At 38.5% G+C, this 19,261-nt stretch overlaps 1 protein-coding gene across 8 annotated transcripts in view; it reads left to right on the forward strand.

Annotated features, from left to right (window-relative positions):
• The window catches only part of SCN8A (sodium voltage-gated channel alpha subunit 8), a 76,484-nt gene extending 67,760 nt beyond the window's left edge, over positions 1 to 8,724 (forward strand). For all 8 annotated transcript variants that reach the window (XM_070934831.1, XM_070934833.1, XM_070934836.1 and 5 more), the window contains 4 exons: positions 1,388 to 1,525; positions 2,834 to 2,938; positions 5,056 to 5,326; positions 7,580 to 8,724. In XM_070934831.1, coding sequence (XP_070790932.1) covers positions 1,388 to 1,525; positions 2,834 to 2,938; positions 5,056 to 5,326; positions 7,580 to 8,724 — 1,659 coding nt within the window. The remainder of the gene's footprint in view (positions 1 to 1,387; positions 1,526 to 2,833; positions 2,939 to 5,055; positions 5,327 to 7,579) is intronic.
• Positions 8,725 to 19,261: the final 10,537 nt, after the last annotated feature.

Here is a 19,261-nt window from a genome sequence, read left to right on the forward strand (position 1 = left end):
ATTTATTAGATGCATGTGAGTTTGAGATAAAATAGGAAAAATGTAAAAATAATTTGAATGCAGTGATAATATGACATAACACAAGATATAGTCAAGATTAAATGTCAAATGAATCTAAATGCAGTACAAAAGTGAACAATACAAAATAAATAAGTGAGAGGTACATGGATTATATAGAAAGAATGAAGAAAGATCAAAACTCAGAACAAATGGAGGAAAAATATTAAAGGGTGAAGAGAACGGGAATGAGTAAATTCCCGTAATGAGTAAATTCCCAGTAGAGTTAATGAGATCCTCAAAAGTAATGTTTAAAGAACAACAAAGTCAGTGTATAAAGTGGTACATGGATATAATATCAATGAGGGTGGTTTGCAACAATAGAAAGATTTGCAGTACTATAGTGGATGGTATTAGTATAAATAAGATTTACTTATATTTCCTTTTTCTTTTGCCTATGCCTTTTGACCATTATTTTCATTATTTTTCTGCACAATGTTGCATGCTTTAAAACAGAATACACTGTGATTGTTACATTAATAGATTGAGTACCGTATTTTTCGGACTATAAGATGCACCAGAGTATAAGACGCACCTTGGTTTTTAGGGAGGAAAATAAGAAAAAAACTGATTGGCGGGTGGATAGTCCTCCCGGAATTTCTCCAATCAGATGTTCCCAGAGGTGAGCTTTAGCAACAGGTTCATTGGTTGTGACCTCTGTGCCTTGTTTTTTTTTTTTTTTTTTTTTTGTTTGCCTCTGAAACCTCTGTTTCAGAGGCTTTTTTTCTGAAGCTTCGTTTCGGAGGCTTTTTTTCTGAAGCTCCATTTCAGAGGCTTTTTTCAGCCTCTGAAACCTCCGTTTCAGAGGCTGGGCAGGGCTGCATTCAGATTATAAAATGCACCCAGATTTTCACCCTCTTTTTGGGGGGAAAAAGGTACGTCTTACACTCCGAAAAATACGGTATATATAAATTGGGGTCTGTCAGGAGTAAAATCTACTTACCTTCCCTACCGGTTCGGAAGTGTGCGCACTGCGCACGCATGTTTGCTCCTCTCTCACGCGTGCATGCATCAAGTGCACGCTTGGACCCTCTGCGCATGTGCAAAGCCATCTGCGCATGTGCAGAGGGTCAAAAACAGGTTACTTCCTGGTTAAAACCAGTAAGTAACGACCTCCGGGTGGGTGGGCACTGCTGCCGCTACTGGTTCTCTGAACCATATGCTGCCGCTGCTTCTCTGAACCAGTAGCATTTCACCCCTGGGGTGTGTCCCCCCCCCCTCTCTCTCTCTCTCTCTCTCTCTCTCTCTCTCTCCCTCCCTCTCCCTCTCCCTCTCTCTCCCTCTCCCTCTCTCTCCCCCCAATGTATAATTATTTTGTCTCTGCTTATAGCAAGAAGAGCAGCCCAAGTATGAGGACAACATCTACATGTATATCTACTTTGTCATCTTCATCATCTTTGGATCCTTCTTCACCTTGAATCTCTTCATTGGTGTTATTATTGACAACTTCAATCAGCAAAAGAAAAAGATAGGTCAACTTTTCATATTTTTTAGCACACAAGGGGAAGGCAGAGAAGAGAGAAACATACACGCTAGAATGACTATTTAATTATCAACTAATAACAATAGAGGAAAGATTCTCCCAAATCTTGCTGCTGCTCATCCAAAATGTAAAAGATTAAAAGCAGATTCTAACATGCAAGTCAGCTATGACAACTGTAGTTATCATAAGATGACATTAATGAGTGAAAGAGGCATTACAGGTAGTCCTCGACTTACAAACATTACACATTTACACATTTAGTGACTGTTTGCTCTAAAAAAAGGTGATTTATGACTGGTTCTCACACTTATGACCATTGCAGTATCCCCACCATCACATGATCAAAATTTGGATGCTTGGCAAATGGCATGAATTTATGATGGTTGCAGCATTCCAAGGTCTTCTGACTAGCAAAGTCATTGGGGGAAGCCAGATTCACTTATCCACCACATGATTCACTTAACTGCAGTGATTTCCTTAAAAACTGTGGCAAAAAGGTCATAAAGTGGGGCATGACTCACTTAACAACTGCCTTGCTTATCAATGGAAATGTTAGGCTCAACCGTAGTTGTACGTTGAGAACTACCTGTATAAATCAAATGCAAAGGAAAAGCTTAGTATCCTTTTGTATAATTGTTTTCATTTTGACTTCTTCAACTATGCCCCAAAGAAAGTTAACTAGTAAATGCACAACAGATATATTTCACATAGATAATTTCCTGTTGGACACGTTTCTCGTGCCTTTTCATTCAAACAATGACAACATTACAATTTATAATGCTAAATTGAACCTTTGCTCTACATCCGGCTTCCCTAAATTGATGCGCTGGATTACACATTACCAGGCATCATAGCTATTAGGCCTGCAGCTGATGAGAATTATAGTCTGAGATGTGGTAGGCACTAAATTGACTTAGATGTTCCCCACGGGTGGGTTCTACTTACCTTTAATACCAGTTTGCATCGCGCTCATGCGCATGAGCTCTCTTCTGCGCATGCACATAAGCTTCTGCCCATACGTAGATCACCTATGATGATGTCCAGGTCAGTGGGCAGAGCCTCCCACTGGTTTTACTACCGGTTCTTCTGAACTGGGGTCAACCCACCACTGATGTTCCCACAACAGAACTAAATAGAACTTAACTCTGTGACACAATTACTTCTAGAGATGGGGCAATTTCTTTGCCACACGAAGTAATAAGAAAAGCCTACTCATTGAATATGCACCATAATCTTCAAGCAAGGTTGAATGGATTGTAACCAACTTCCTTTTCTTCCCTTCTTCCCCTTTACTTTGGAGGTCAGGATATCTTTATGACAGAAGAACAGAAGAAATACTACAATGCCATGAAAAAATTAGGTTCCAAAAAACCTCAAAAGCCAATTCCCAGGCCTCTGGTAAGTTTTTCAATTTTTTTTCTAGCATGCCATTCCTTATATACTCAAGTGGAATCTTTAATCCCTCCCCACCCATTGAGATTATTCAGGAATGAAAAGCAAAACTATTATAATTGGTAATGGATGAAAATATCAATTGGGAGATTTCTGATTCAAATTTCCACATTAGACAGCCTTGAGAAACCCACAAATTTTTAAGCCTCCATTTCATCATCTGACTCCTGGGACTACAGTACTATCTTCCAGAGTTCTTGTAAAATTTATGCCTGAGAAAGAAATTAATGCCAGATGAGAAGGCCCCACTGGCAAAGTGCTATTGCAGAATCCTTTTCCCTAAATCAGGGCCTGACCTCCACCCAGTCAGCCATCTATGATCTTATCTGGCAACAACAGGTAAATTTTACCTTCCTCTATGCTGTATTCAGGTATGAACCCTTGATAGGTGCGGTCTTATCCCAACAATTGGGGGAAAAGCCAAGTCTTCAGTACTTTATGGGAGACCAAGAGGGTAGGAGCCTGCCAAACTTTAGGGAAAAGGGTATTCCATAGGACATGGAAAGAGCATGGTTCCTAGCATCCATAAGATGATAATGTTTAAAGGATGAGACTAGGAGTGTGTCCACTCTATCTAACTTGGTACGATGGGTAGATGTTCTTAGGGAAAGGCAGTTCCGCAGAAAGCCTGACCTAGTGTCATATAGGGTTTCAAAGGTAATGACCAGCATCTTGAATTGCATCCAAAGGAAAATAGAAGCCAGTGCAGCTCAAGCAACAGAGAAGATCTGAGTGCTGAGTGCTGAACATTGATTTAAAAGCTGGATAATATACCGTATTTTTTGGTGTATAAGATGCACTTCCCCCAAAGTGGAAATGTCTGTGCGTCTTATACAGCTAGTGTTGCTGAAGCCACACCCACCTGGCAGCCCCCACCCTTCGGCCTCTGCCTCCCAGCAATTAGCCTCCTTGCAGCAAACAGCCTGGACAGCTTCAGCACAGCCTGATTTAGCACAAGCAGTTGATTGGTGGTTGGATCTGCCTCCTGGAATACCTCCAGCAGCTGTGGGGATCGTCGCTATCTTTGCTGCCCATCGCAGCTGCCGCCTATCGCCACCTCCGTGCACCCCATTTTCTGCCTCTGTGCGCCCTGTTTTTGGCCTCTGCGTGCCCCATTTTCAGCCCATTCCAGGCAGCAGGGATCGCCACCCGCCGTTGCCTATTCCTGCCACCTGGAATGGGCTAAAAATGGGGAGCACGGAGGCGGCGATAAGTGGCAGCGGCAATGGGCGGTGATGATGGTGATGGGCAGTGGCGATCCCCGCAGCCTGGAACAACTGATGGGCGGTATTCCAGGAGGCAGATCCAACCGCCAATCAACTGCTCGTGCTAAATCAGGCCTGTGCTGAAGCTGACTAGGCTGTTTGCTGTTTGCTGCAAGGAGGCAAATTGCTGGGAGGCAGAGGCAGATTTTTTTTTACTGTTTTCCTCCCCAAAAGCTAGGTGCTTCTTATAGTCCAGAGCATCTTATAGATGCTCTGGACTATAAGAAGCACCTAGCTTTTGGGGAGGAAAACAGTAAAATATGGTATTTTTATCAATGTTTTAACCTACTGTTCTAACTGCAAATTTCTATGAGTTTTTTTTTAATGGGAAGCAGTAGGTAAATGTGTCAGATAAATCTAATAGACTCTTCTGGGATAAATATTATCTTGAAGCAGAATAAAGGAGCTATCATACTATTTACTGCTAGTTTACCTACTTACTTTGGCTATTGAAAAAAAACCCAACAAATGAATTTCTCTACCATTTCTTTAAATTATCCTACCTGATATTTGCTCTGCAGCAAATAAAACTGAACAAAAGCAACATCATGACAATTTAAAGGAGAAAATGAAGCTGGAAGTGAAGTTAATCATACTATAATCTTATATGAACTTACATGCAGCTAAGCTTCATTAAATACCATGCTGACTGAACGTTTTTCAATCTTCTCTTAAGCATCCCTTCAAAATGGGCGGGAAAAAAAATCTCTTTTGCCGTCTTATTAATTTAATCAGATAGTACCAAAGGTACACTGGATATTTTGCAATGTTGATATGCATGTTTTCTGTGTATAATAGAACAGAATCCAAGGCGCTGTCTTCGACTTCGTCACCCAGCAAGCCTTCGATATAGTAATAATGCTACTCATCTGTCTCAACATGGTGACTATGATGGTTGAAACCGACACACAAAGCAAACAGATGGAGGAAATCCTCTACTGGATCAATTTGGTCTTTATTATTTTTTTCACTTGCGAATGTGTGCTGAAAATGTTTGCCTTACGTCACTATTATTTCACTATTGGATGGAATATTTTTGATTTTGTGGTTGTGATACTCTCCATTGTAGGTAAGTACATAGAAATATTTTCATGTATCTAGCGCAGTAATCAAAGTGCCTGGAGAAATGGACAATTCTAACATTCAGTTGCAAACATCAAAATGAAAATGTGAACTGGTTAATAGTGAAACTGAGACTGATTAGAAGCTGAAATTTTGGTTCTTTCTATCATTAATCAGTTCTATTATAGCCACTAAGTGGGCGCAATAATTCAGTGGTTAAAGATGCCGAGCTTGTCAGTCGGAAAGTTCAAGCAGAGCGACGGGGTGAACTCTTGTTACTTCCCCAGTTCCTGCCCACCTAGCAGGTCGGAACCATGCAAAATGCAAGCAGATAAAGAGATAAACTTCGGTGGGAAGTAACAGCATTCCATGTGCTTCGGCGCATAGTCATAGTAATCACAGAAATGTCTTAGGACAACGCTGCCTTCCTCAGATAAGAAACTGAGATGAGCACCACCTTCTAGAGCCGGACACAACTGGGCAGGGGAAACCTTTGCACTTTATCTTTATGGTCACTAATCTGTTCTGGATTATAATACTTTACAATGTAATTTGAGATTGCCTCTTAAAATTGCTACTTATATAGAATAACTAAGTTTTCTATTAAAATTAATTGAGGAGTGATGGAAAAACTCCTGGAATATATTAAATTCCATTGATTCTCATTTCATCACTAGACTCAATTCAAGGTACTGATACTGTCTTTTAAAGCCAAAACTGAGCTTGGCACAGTTCAAAGGAAAACTGTGATGACCCGGGGCATGGCACAAAAGCAACACTGCCAGAGAACAGATCTAATTCCCCTTTATTGCTCCAACTTTGTCCCCAAACGTCCCCATGTTTACTACAAGTCCTGGAGCAAAGTTCTCACACCCACCTTCAGCAGCCTCTGGCTGCAAATCGTCCAGTAAGCAAGATTAGCCAAACAGTAACCAGAGCAAGAAGTTCAGTGAAGCAGGCAAACCAGGCAAGCCCCACAGGACAAAGCACAGTAATATCCAGGCATTGGCAAGTGCACACAAGGCTCCTGACAAATGCCCCTCCCACCAACACTTCCTTACATCTCAGTCCCCAGATGTGCCTTTTGAAGGGGGCGGGGCACTCTCCTCCCTCGTAGCCAGCTCAATTTGTGTTGGCCTCGCCTTCTCTCTTCTTTCCATGCTCTAAGACCAGGAGGGGGTGGTCCTTGTTCTTCGCCTGAGCTTTGTCTCTCCTGCTCCTCCCTGACTGCAAGACTTTCTAATCCTGAAAAGCCTTGCCCGGACTGACTCTGCCCTTCCCCAGTTTCCTCCAAGGCCAATGGAGCCGCCCTCTCGATCTCTGTCTGCTCTTCTTTCAGCTCATCTTCCCCCCCAGATTCAGATTCAGACTCTGACATGGACATGACAGACAACTATTTATATGAACTAGCTTGATATTTGGAGATTTTCCTTGGCAGTTCTCTGTGTCTGCTCTCTGTGTGTAACAGAGTAAGCAGTCGTGCAGAGAGGCTATTTCAGTATCAAAGTGCCTCTTGATCTTTCCTTTGGTGCCACTTAACAGTTTAATTGACCATGTGGCATTTTTAAAGATTTCTAGTTGCTTATGGTAATTGTAATCAACTACGGTTACCGTATATGAGCGTTGACATCAAATTTTACTGTGCTGTTTGAATTGTATTTGTTTTGAATATTTGGCATTGGCTTTACAGGTAGGCCTCAAGTTACAACTTTAACAGAGCCTGCCCGTTACAGTCACAAGTCGTAACAGTCATAAAATTGACCAGTAATATGTGACTGACATGATTTTACATTTTTTGCAGTGTTCACTTAGTGAAACACCATTGTCATAAATGTGAACCCACTGTTTGCTATGAGCATGCTTTTGCAGAAAACTGGAAGCAAGCACCAGTTTTTGGCAAAAATGTCCTAAAATGTGGTCACATGCCAGCTGTAAGTGCAGGTGTGTTGCCAAGCACCTGAAGTGTAGTCAGGTGGCTGTGACTTTTGATGGTCAAAACTTTAGATCTGGGTCCCGTTTTTCAGGCAGGTCGTAACTTCGAACGGTCACCAAGCAACTGGTCATTAGTTGAGGACTATCTGTAGTAATTACTAAAAGGACCTATTAACCAAGAGATCGTCACTTTTAAAGCAAGCTGTGATTTCCTTAGTCTCATGTATTGTCTCTTAAATTTGCCCATTATTTCTATGCATCTGAAGAAAGAATGTGAAATGACTTGACACAATTGTAACTCTCTTTTCTCTCCTCAATATTTTTAAAGGTATGTTTTTGGCAGAAATCATAGAGAAATATTTTGTGTCACCAACTCTCTTCAGAGTCATCCGCCTGGCCCGTATTGGTCGAATCCTGCGCCTGATCAAAGGAGCTAAAGGGATCCGCACCTTGCTTTTTGCCTTAATGATGTCTTTGCCTGCCTTGTTCAACATTGGCCTCCTACTCTTTTTAGTAATGTTCATCTTTTCCATCTTTGGAATGTCAAACTTCGCTTACGTCAAGCATGAGGCTGGTATTGATGACATGTTCAACTTTGAGACTTTTGGCAACAGCATGATATGCTTATTCCAGATCACTACCTCAGCTGGATGGGATGGGTTGCTCTTACCCATCCTCAACCGTCCTCCAGACTGTGATTTGGAAAAGGAACATCCTGGGAGTGGCTTCAAAGGTGACTGTGGGAATCCTTCCGTAGGGATCTTTTTCTTTGTTAGCTATATCATCATCTCCTTTCTGATTGTGGTAAATATGTACATTGCCATCATTCTAGAGAACTTCAGTGTGGCTACAGAGGAAAGTGCTGATCCACTGAGTGAAGATGACTTTGAAACCTTCTATGAGATCTGGGAGAAGTTTGACCCCGATGCTACCCAGTTCATTGAATACTGCAAGTTGGCAGACTTTGCAGATGCTTTGGAGCACCCCCTCCGTGTTCCTAAGCCCAACACCATTGAACTCATTGCCATGGATTTGCCAATGGTCAGTGGGGACAGAATCCATTGTCTGGACATCCTCTTTGCCTTTACCAAACGTGTACTGGGTGACAGTGGTGAACTAGACATCTTGAGGCAACAGATGGAAGAGAGATTTGTGGCTTCTAATCCTTCCAAAGTGTCTTATGAGCCCATCACAACCACGTTACGGCGCAAACAGGAGGAGGTCTCCGCAGTGGTGATCCAGAGGGCTTACAGGGTCCGTTTAGCAAGGAGAGGATTTATCTGCCGAAAAAACGTCTCCAACAGAATAGAAAATGGAGGGACAAATAGGGAGAAAAAAGAAGGTACTCCATCCACGGCTTCCCTCCCATCTTACGACAGCGTAACTAAGCCTGAAAAAGAGAAACAGCGGGCCGAAGAAGGGAGACGTGACAGGGCAAAAAGGCAAAAAGACGTCAGGGAATCCAAATGCTGAGATGATCTATAATAATAATAATATTAACTGTAGAAAACTCGTGAGCAGAAAAGATTGTTTACAAACTTCCTGATAAAATATATATCAATAGCGAACAGCTGTGGAGAAACTTTAAAGATCTTATACCAAACATAGTCTGCTTACTGTGTGACCATGTTGCATCTCAAAGCAGTGATCTACCACCTGTTTAATGGACCCATCTAGACCAATATATTTAAAAAAAAACAGGAAACAATGCAAAGGAGAACAAGGATTTTATACAGTCTGGGCAGGTGGATACTGCATGTTCCACATCAGTCAATGCAACTTAGGACAAAAAAGCAAAATAAAACACACACACAAACAAGGAAAAAAACTGCTGCTTGAGGATTCATATTTTTTTCCGAAGCAGCAAAAATTGATTTTATTTTATTTATTTTTTCATTTTATTGAAAGGAAATCTGGAAAACTATCACTTAAAGGGTTGTTTAGTTCATGCAAAACTAGATTTTCATACTTGACATTTAGTTTAAGCAGCAAAAAACAAAAACAAAAAAGGAGAAAAAAAACAAGTAGAGCATCAAAAAAAAAGCTGAAATGAAATGACACGTATTTAGCCCATATCATTTAATCATCATTGTTTCTTTAGTACTTATTATCTGCATACTTTTTATTCTATGGGCTTCACCATGGTTTGTGAGAGATGGGGGTAATCAGGTATTTTCAGTTTGCCAAACTCGCTCAGGCTGATTCCAAAAATAAATTAAATAAAATTGTGCTCGTTTCAATGCATAGAAATGATTTGCATGATGGCATGCTGTGATCAGGAATCATGCATGAGGAATCATAAAACCACAAGACACTCAATATGCTGTCCAGGCCGTGTGTTAAGCCATATGTTTGAGGCACTCCACTGACTACGGCACACTGTATTTGGAGAGTTACTCTTAGCTATGATTATGCTCTTCACCTAGTTTCGGAGTGTTAATCTTTCCATGTACCCTCCCACAAGAGGAGAAAAATGAAATTAATCAAGGAGTTTATGTGTATTTTTAATAAGCTTCATGCAGTCAACTTCTTTTCCACTTTTTAAAAGTAACTCCCCAAATCCACACCAAAATGCTGCTCTAGCACCCTTCCAATTCAGGAAGTGGTTGTAGTACAATCTTAATATCTGGAACATTAGGGCTTCAAGAAAACTCACCAAGTAGTTCTGTATCCTGCAACATTCAGTGTCCATTCTGCCATATGCACTTTTTTTTCTGTTAGAAATAAGCACTGTAGAAAACAACGTATTATCTCTCAAAGACACATTTTGGCAGTTATATAAAGCAATCTTATTGCAGGCAGGCTTATGACAGGAGTTTACAGCATTGTGTGCCATATGTACTGGCAAAATGTTGCGCTCTTTTGGAGTACTGTGATGTGAGAAATGTACTCGGCACAAGTGGATTTGTTCTTTCACTGACAGTTTTCTGCAGCTACATGGTTTTATCCGATTCTTTGAGCTGCATTTTTCCCCCTAAGGAAAACAAACCAAAAATATTTTAAATAATTATGAAAATAATTTAAATATCTATGAATACAACATCCTACTTTTGGTGAGCAAAGTAGCAGTGTGACATGGATACAGCACTGAGAGGAAAAGTGTCATACTTGACATGTGCCTTCACCAGTTCCACATTTCATCCCATATTGTTGTATGGTGGTAATTTTAATGGTCCTGCATATTCAGGGAGGGATGAAGAGCTACCTCTCAACTAGTCTTAACTCTAACCTGATGAGAATTCTAAAGGAAGGGAACTAACATTTATGTTTCTAAGAACTACTTTGGCATGTTTCATTCCTTTTTTAAAAAATGTTCATTATGTCCCCTTTTAATAAATCAATCCTCATAATAATTCATCTTCTAAGGGCACAGATTTATGGAATCGTTCTTGGGTCAATGTCGGCATTGCACTACAGTCAAGATTGTTCAACCATACAGCTTAAAAAAAAAAGTTTGCAGAAGACTGTAAAGAAATATGTTGAATTTCTGCAACATGGTGAAAGACGCTGTTTGAATGTGGACCAAAACCGTTTTATCTATAAAAGGGCAAAAAATATTTTTTAAAAAAAGATTTAAAATATTCCAAAATCAAAAGAAAGCTAAGAAAGTTAGCAATGCCTTTTAGTTTAGTGGCAGATGCTTGACATTTAGAATTTTGCAACTTAGATACCTATTACAAGGTTAATCAGAAAGTAAGCCATTTGATAGATATCTGTGCCAAGTTGAGCTTTTTAAAAATGCATAATCTAGCTATCACAACATCAGTGGAATAATTCTGCTGTACCAGATACCACAAGGAGCATAACATTTCTTTCTTGTTAGGTTTTATCCCAGCTACTCATAAAATATGTATGATAAAATTACATGCATTTGTACAGGCAACATTGTAAACAGCACAACAACAACAAGAGCTGAAAAGTGTGACTGAACTTTTTAAGACAATAATATAAATACTGTAATATATCATTTTATTTTACTGGCATGCCTTTTTGTACATGACAAAGGACTACAAAAAATTAAATAGAGTGGCTTCTGGCTTATGCCACTGTCCATATTTAATTTTCTATCTCTCTAAAAATATTTTTTTTCTTTTCCACTTTTCAGATGATGTCAATTTAAGTACATCCCTTCAGAGGAAAAATGTCCTCTCAAAAGCTTTATTGCAAAAATGTATTTACAACAAAACTACTTAGATTGTATTTTGGTTCTGAGGTGCAATACATTTTGACCACTCTATGCAAGATTTGGCTAAATGTCATATTTATTCTTCAGCTGGACTACTGTTCCATATGAAAAGCTTGGCACATATAGTGTTTGTGCTATCAAATTTTATTAAGCAAATTTTAGTAAAAATGCCCGCAATCTATATTTATATTTGCTTATTATTTAAGAATACTTGAATTTTCTTATATTACTCAAGCTTTGCTTAAGAAAAAGCTTCAAAACTGTGAACTATGTCCTAACTAAAATCAACAGTTTTTTCTAGTTTCTGCACAATGTTTCTTCAAGTTTCTTTCATTTTAGATTTCTTTAACCAGTTATCCCAATTAACCACACTTCACTGAGATTAGGAGCCTCACTCTGGTATTTTTATATATCAGCATTACATTTTGGAAATCTTCTTTAAAAATGAATCATCCTGTAATGGTCTATTGAGATATATGAACATTATATAAAGGTATACCTGAACTTTTTAAAAAGAGATAAAACAGAAAGGAACTTATTATTTCAGCAAAAATAGCCAGTGCTTTTTAGAAAAACATGGTCCAAACTAGGAATCAGTCAAATAAATCTCAAACTTATTGAGAAACATTTGAAAATGTAAATTTAATTTTAATAACATTGGTTTTTAAATCCCATTGTTTCACTCCACCTACCTTCCCCATGGCCAGAAATGGTCAAAACAGTTTTGCTAAAAAATAATTTTAATAAAAATAACATTACATTTAGTGCATTTGTTTATAAATTCTTTTCCTTTTTTAAAATTGAAATAATAAGAATAACCTCTTTGGGGGGCTATCTTCCTAGCGAATGAATGATATATGGAAAAGGCCTGAAAACAACATATATGGGGGATAACCAATGCAAACTGAAATGAATAAGCATTCATAATTAAATAATTTGACATCCCTTTGATTTATTTAATTATTGTCAATGACCAGCACAATAAGGGAGGCCAAATGCAATAGTCATAATGCCAAAACTAGAAAAAGGAAATTTTGAATAAAATGCAGCAAATTCTTATAAAACATAAGATAACATAGAAATGGAATGAAACTGGAATACAATAGATTAAAAGAAGGGAAGAAAACCCTTCATAATGCCATGACTTCAAGATTAGGCCATTCTATGTCTTCTTATGGAAATCACTGTAGATAGAAACCTAGCATCTTTACTTATGATGGTGCTAAGGATGACATGAGCAGGAAACAAACTATCATTTGACAAATCTTATGACCAGGTTTTCAACCTCCACTGCAGAAGAGGTACAGATATGGCTAAAAAATTGCAATATGCTTCCCATGTAGTGTAAATCTAGGGAGAAAACCTATTTTTTCAACTCTATCATTCTGATAATGTTCTTTAAAATAAAAAATCCTAAATCTAAAATATTCAAAAAGTATTTTATGAGATTCATAATAGTTTAGAGTGATTAATGTTTAGATTGTTTATGTGATGACACTGACAGTTCAGTAAAACTGGATTATCTGCAGCTAACTTTGGTATGGATAAATTATCAATCAAACCAACCAAAGCAAAAGTAAAACAATTTTTTGTACAAAGGGAAGAGAATTCTCAAATATAAAATATCTGATGGGTGAGGGGGCTGAACAACAGTCTAATGTGTTCCCATAGTGATCGGTCAACTTTGTTCAAGAATAATGGACTTTTGATATTTGAGTATTGAAGGGGAGGATATAATAATAGACTGAATCCACATATCACTTGCCTACATTGACAATTAAAAGAAAAATGTGCCTATTCTTGCTTACAGGCTTCTTTGGTAAGTGGCATAGCTGGCAAACCACCTATTTTTGGTAGCTAAGAATTGGACACATTTTTAACGCTACACAGTCAAAAGAACAACCCATAGCCAAGTTCTCTGGTTACTAGGCATCAGTAAAATAAATCTTAACTCCATTGCAAATAATTGTAACACTCATCACATAGCAATTTCCCAATGAATCAATTTTCCTTAGCTTAGCAAAAAAAAAGGTGGGGGAGGGAATATTCTCCTATCTATGAGAAATTACATTGAAATGTTTTTAATTTACAGTACTGCTCTCTTTTTTACATTTTGTTTCATAAAATAATGCAGTCTATGTCATCTTGCACTTGGTCTTCTTTCTGAACCTTCTGATAAAGAGTAAACAGAAAGAAAAAGAATCACACACTGAATTAATCCTGAGATAGTTATTGGAGTTTCTGTCTGGGTTTTTAATTTGTTTCAAGTATTATTACACAAGCAGGTAACCAACCAGTGGAGAAGATCTGAATGTTATCATTCTTGGGAAAGGTCCATAGTCATGGATATGAGTTGTATGTAAGCAGATGGTCTTGGTTCAGTCTTGGTTCAATTAAAGAGGACGTATAGGAGATAATGGGAAGGGCCCTTTTCTGCCTGAGACTTTGGGAAAGATGCTGCCAACCAAACTGAACAATAATAGCTTAGATGGATCAGTTAGGATCTTCCTAATTATTTCCTGGTTTAGAAAGTTACTCCAATTGTTAACTAACAAAGCATCACTTATTTGGAAAGCTATGTAGTCCCCTATTCCAAAGAGCCCAAAATAAACATTCCTGGTTTTATTTTACCAAGGTATCGGTTTGATCTTTTGGGTAGTTCACTTTATAAGGTAAGGTTAAAGAAAAAGTTTAAAGAAAAATGTTAACTGTAAAAATAATAAATAATAATGTAGGAGTAGATGTTAGGAATAAGCCAGTAAGACTAAGAATTTATACTGAGTTCTCTTCTTTTTTTCCAGTGGATATTATGGGCATTTAGAAATGGCCAGTTTCAGATTGATTTTGGACTATTAACGCTTTGATGAAAAGCTAATGGAAACTATTGCTAAATTAATATTGCTAAATTAATATTATCCTACAAACCTTTATGGGTTTGATGCTTCAAAATCCAAGAGAGGAAAAAGCAAGGACCAGAAAGATTGGGACAATTTGGAAAGCAAAGGACTGAGCGTTGTTACTCAGCTACAACATTCCCTGTCATACAGGGTACATTCAGGTATAATGAACTGGGCCAGACTTGGTCCAGTGAGAATATTTCCTTGGGCTGAGTTTTGGATGTATATAATATTGTCTCTTCGCAACCAGTATTTGGCAACAGAGTAATTAGATACAGATAGATAGATATATCAGGAAAATGCAGCCTCCTGTATGCAACTGGGGAGGTCACATTATATTTCATGGTACAAGGTGATTCAATGTGTACATACCGGTAAGTCCTTTTGAAAAAAGTGATATACATGATTCCTAGGTTTGTATATATTTTCTCTTCAAATGCGTTGGTATTTATGAGGCTTTGAAGCACTCCCCATAATCAGTAATTGGGGGGGGGGACCCATTAAAAATCTGAAAGTCTACAGTCACCTCTTGTGGTGGGTGGGAATGAAGAGGATTGGTTCAAGCTGGTATTTGTTTAGAAGGTTATAAACAGAAAGAACTTAAATACTAGGTTGACAAAAATGATAAGAAAATTAGCTTGAAGGACTATCTGGTCTCTTATGACATTAAGAACCTCAGCCTCATGCACTAGTGTGTAAACACCCTTATCTGCTAAGACAGGTAAGCTCTTGAGAAAAGCCAGTGTTCTTTTGCAGCATAACAATCACTTTCACATATAGAAGGTTCTCAGGTGGATGCTGCATTTACCTTGGCACAGGAAATGGGTAGTTTTGCAGTACTCTGTTTCATGCCTTTTTTCCCTCTTTCCTTAACCTTTGTGTACTAGTAACACTCTCTTCAGAAACAGTTATATGCTAGGGTGTTAGCTGTGTGATTGTCAGTGGACACCCAGACCTCGGCTTGTCCATGTTCTGTATCCATCCAGTGAATAGCAGCAGTGTGTGCCAATGTCTTATTCTTAAGTTCTTTGTTCCAATCGACTTTTTCTTTAAAGCTTTCCATTTGAAGGGCTGAGATGAGACATCCTTGCTTTATGCACTTGCTTTGCTAGGAGTTAAGAGCAAAAGAGGTGGTATGTTTTTAATAAGTCTCCCAAGGGAGGCAGTTCATGGTCCACTTGCTCTCTTTGAACACTTGTAATATGTGGCCAGAAAAGAAAAATTGATCTGAGCTATTTCTCCCATGTGGAGATCATCTCTGTCAACAAACAAATGTATGTTGTGTTGCTGCGGTGCCTATTTTGTCATCAATACTTCAATTGGGAATCAAACTATGATTGGGAAGAATTGCATGAGACTTATTAAGTTGTCCTTCTGAGAGGAATACAACCAACAACTTTTTCTGCATATAATTTACTTTTGTGCATCTGTTTGTGATATTGCTAAGAACTGACATTTGCTTTGAAACAAGCCTGTTTTGTATGAATGTATGGCACCTGTCTGCAGATCTCATTCTCCCGCACCTGTCTGCAGATCTCATTCTCCCTTTCATACTATGAATTTTTTTTCTATCTAGTCTTCAAAGTTTACCTTTATTGTAAATAAGAATTTAACAGTCACAAAACGCAAGTAAAGGAGCACTGAGCACTGAGTAGATGTTTTGTCTACTCCCTTTACAAAGAATCAGTGCACGTTGGACTTTGCAGGAGAAATAGCAAACTAAGCATTCACTGTTTAAAGTTCACCAGTATTATTGTGATCCCCATGAGATAAATAGCACATGAGGAATCCTTTTAAAAGGGCAATTAATACTAACAGTCCACTCAGCCACTCTCCAGAATGTAAAGTATTATTTTTAATGTTTCTATTTACCAGTGAAAAAGAGCGATTTTCAATTTAACTCTGGTGTTAAACTAGATTGGAACATTTTGATGGAGAAAAATTCAAGACAACATTCATACGGATTTCAATGTCTACTAGACTTGTGTCACCATAAGTATGAATCCATATAAAAAATTCTCATATGTTGCATGTTGCATTTATATAGGGAAGTATACATGTATGTTTCTGTTTTTGTGGGAGTGTGTGGGGAAGAGAAAATGAGAGTGCTAGGGGCATGAGAGAGTGATTTTGTAAAAGAATGGGAAAATGTCTTTTTCAGGTATTAGACTTTGATAATTCTCTAACAGGATTCTAGTGATTTCTGTTTTCAGCTTTGTGTGAATGAGTGACCGAATGGCAGATTGATCTCGGGCAAATTATCTAACCTCTCTGTGCGTGCCTCAGTTTTACCCATCTGTATAATGGGTAACTACCTACCTCACAGGGGTGTTGTGAGGCTCAACTTAATTCACATCTGTTCAAATGCTTTTCTGAGGTTCACATGGACATTGTGTTCTAGTTGTGTATGTGACAGAACCATGGACTAAAGGAAAAAATATAATGAGATGGTGTGGTTAATGCTGCTAAAACCTCCACAAAAGCTTCCCCCCTCCCAATAGATATCAGGGCAAATACTTTTTTTTTTTGGCTGCATTCTGCTTGTACCACCATCTCACAAATGTGTTTATTGTCCACATCTTTAAACCCTAGCCTGTAGGTTTACCTGGTTTAAGATAACAACAGCAAATGGGAGAAAGGTGTTTTGAGGACGGGAGAAGCAGGGGAACAAAATAATATGCATTTTAAAAGTAACAAAATAGATTGAAAGAACAGCATCTGACTTATCTGATTTCCTTTGTACTGTACATCTTTTTACTTTGGAATTTGCAATAAAAAGGTATGTCCATCTTGTTTTACCCTCTTCTCTTGGATTAAGTGTTATTCCACATCTGAACAAGCTGGAAAGTAAACAGGGCTGGTTGCAGGTTCTCATTTCAGTAGTGCCACTTCAGTCACTGGTTTCCATGGAAATGAAGTCAAGGATAACAAAATAAAATTAAACTCCTCTCAAGGGCAGCTGATGCAATTTAGGAAGGAGGTGAAAATTGCTCCTCTAAGGCAGGGCTCTCCAACTGACAACTTTATGACTTGTCAACTTCAAGAAGCTGGCTGAGGAATTCTGGGAGTTGAAGTCCACAAGTCACAAAGTTGCCAAGGTTGGAGATCCCTGTTCTATGGGAAGGAAAGCTGCTACATTCCCAGAAAGCTTTACAGGCAAATGAGTCTGGGAGGACTTGTCTAAAAGAGAGGATTGAAAGAGGTCTGGGATCTCAGATCTGAAGAATCTTATTCTCTGAACAGATCCAGCTCTAGCCACAGACCTCTGATCTCAAGCCACCGGCCACTAGGCCTCTGCATGTGTGTTAAGGACATACTTTAGGAATCTGAGCATAACAGATACTCCTAAACAAAATGTGCCTTATACCTTTTCTTCCAATTGATTTCAAAGAGAAGAGAAAATTGAAAGGAAAACAATTGATTAAACAATAATTATATTCTGGTCAATAGGCATATCACTGGTTGCCTACGAATTCTCACTTCCCTTCCCTATAATTTATTTGTTATTGTTCCAGACTGCCTATGTGATTCTCCAGATCATTTATAAGCCAAATCAAAGGAAGATGTTTAAGATTTTTTTTAATATGTTCACATTTAGTCCAGTGGGTCTATTAAGTACAATTCACTCAATTTAGATTCACCCCCAACTTTATTATTTTAAGGCAACTGGGGCTGATTTTTTTTTAAAATTTTTTTTTTTAATAATAAGGTGGCTTGATGACAAGAGTACTATATGGTGACTGACTGAAGAACATTTTGACAGTCTGTCCCAAAGGCGCTTTTTCAAGAGGCAACTGGACTTTCTAGTTTTTCTTTGAAGACATTTCACTTCTTATCCAAGAAGTTTCTTCAGCTCTGACTGGATGGTGGGGAATGGAAGGATTTATACTCCTTGCAGACAGCTTGTCATTTGCATTCTTTTAGCCGGTCATTAAAGTCACCTGGAGGTGTTTCCGTGTCCTCAGGGTCATCTGAGTGGTGTAAATTGGTGTGGAGCCTTCTTGGAACTGTTGAAAGGACTGTGTTGTAGACTGGAGATAAATGATGTTGTATCCCTCCCCCTCTGTTGAGAGAGGGCTGTTCAATTTTGACATAGATGGCCTCTTTAACCCCTCTTTCAAACCAGCAGTACTCTCTGTTCAAAATGTGGACTTTGCTGCCTTCAAAAGAGTGGCCTGTGTCTTTTAAATGCAGATGGACTGCTGAATCTAGTCCTGATGTGTTTGTTCTCCTATGTTGTGCCATGCATTTACAAAAAGCATCTGAAGGATGGTGGAACTACTAAGGAAACCAATGTCTAAGGGACTGTCACAAAGAAGACACAGTCATCCTATTTTCCAAAGCACCTAAAGGCAGAACAAGAAGCAATGGATGGAAACTAATCAAGGAGAGAACCAACCTTGAACTAAGGAGAAATTCCCTGACAGTGAGAACAATTAATCAGTGGAACGACTTCCCTCCAGAAGTTAGAGGTGCTGCAACAGAAGAGGCTTTTAAAGAGATTGGACAACCATCTGTCTGAAATGGTATAGTTTCATGCTTGAGCAGGGGTTGGACTAGAAGACCTCCAAGATCCCTTCCAACTCTGTTATTTTGTTCTGTTCTGAAACTAGAATGCCTCTCTGGCTTCATCAAACAGCTTCTCCGATTCCACTTTGCCACTTATTTTTCTTAAATTGTCCTAGACAATGTATTTTCACAATGAAATAATTAATGGAATGCCTAGATATGTCAATCAGTCCAATTTCTTTTTAAAAAAATATTTCTTGCAACTCTTCTCTGTACCACTGCACTTCCTTTTCCCAGTTTCTCTATCCCAAAGTAGGCTACATATTTTCAAAATTACTTTTCAATGCACATGCACACAACACACACACACATCTGAATATGTTTCTGATTTGTCCATTTTTCAGGTTTGTCCTTTATT

Source organism: Pituophis catenifer, unplaced genomic scaffold (genome assembly GCF_029215685.1).
Source record: "Pituophis catenifer annectens isolate HBS135680 unplaced genomic scaffold, rPitCat1.0.hap2 SCAF_2, whole genome shotgun sequence".
NCBI lineage: Eukaryota > Metazoa > Chordata > Lepidosauria > Squamata > Colubridae > Pituophis > Pituophis catenifer.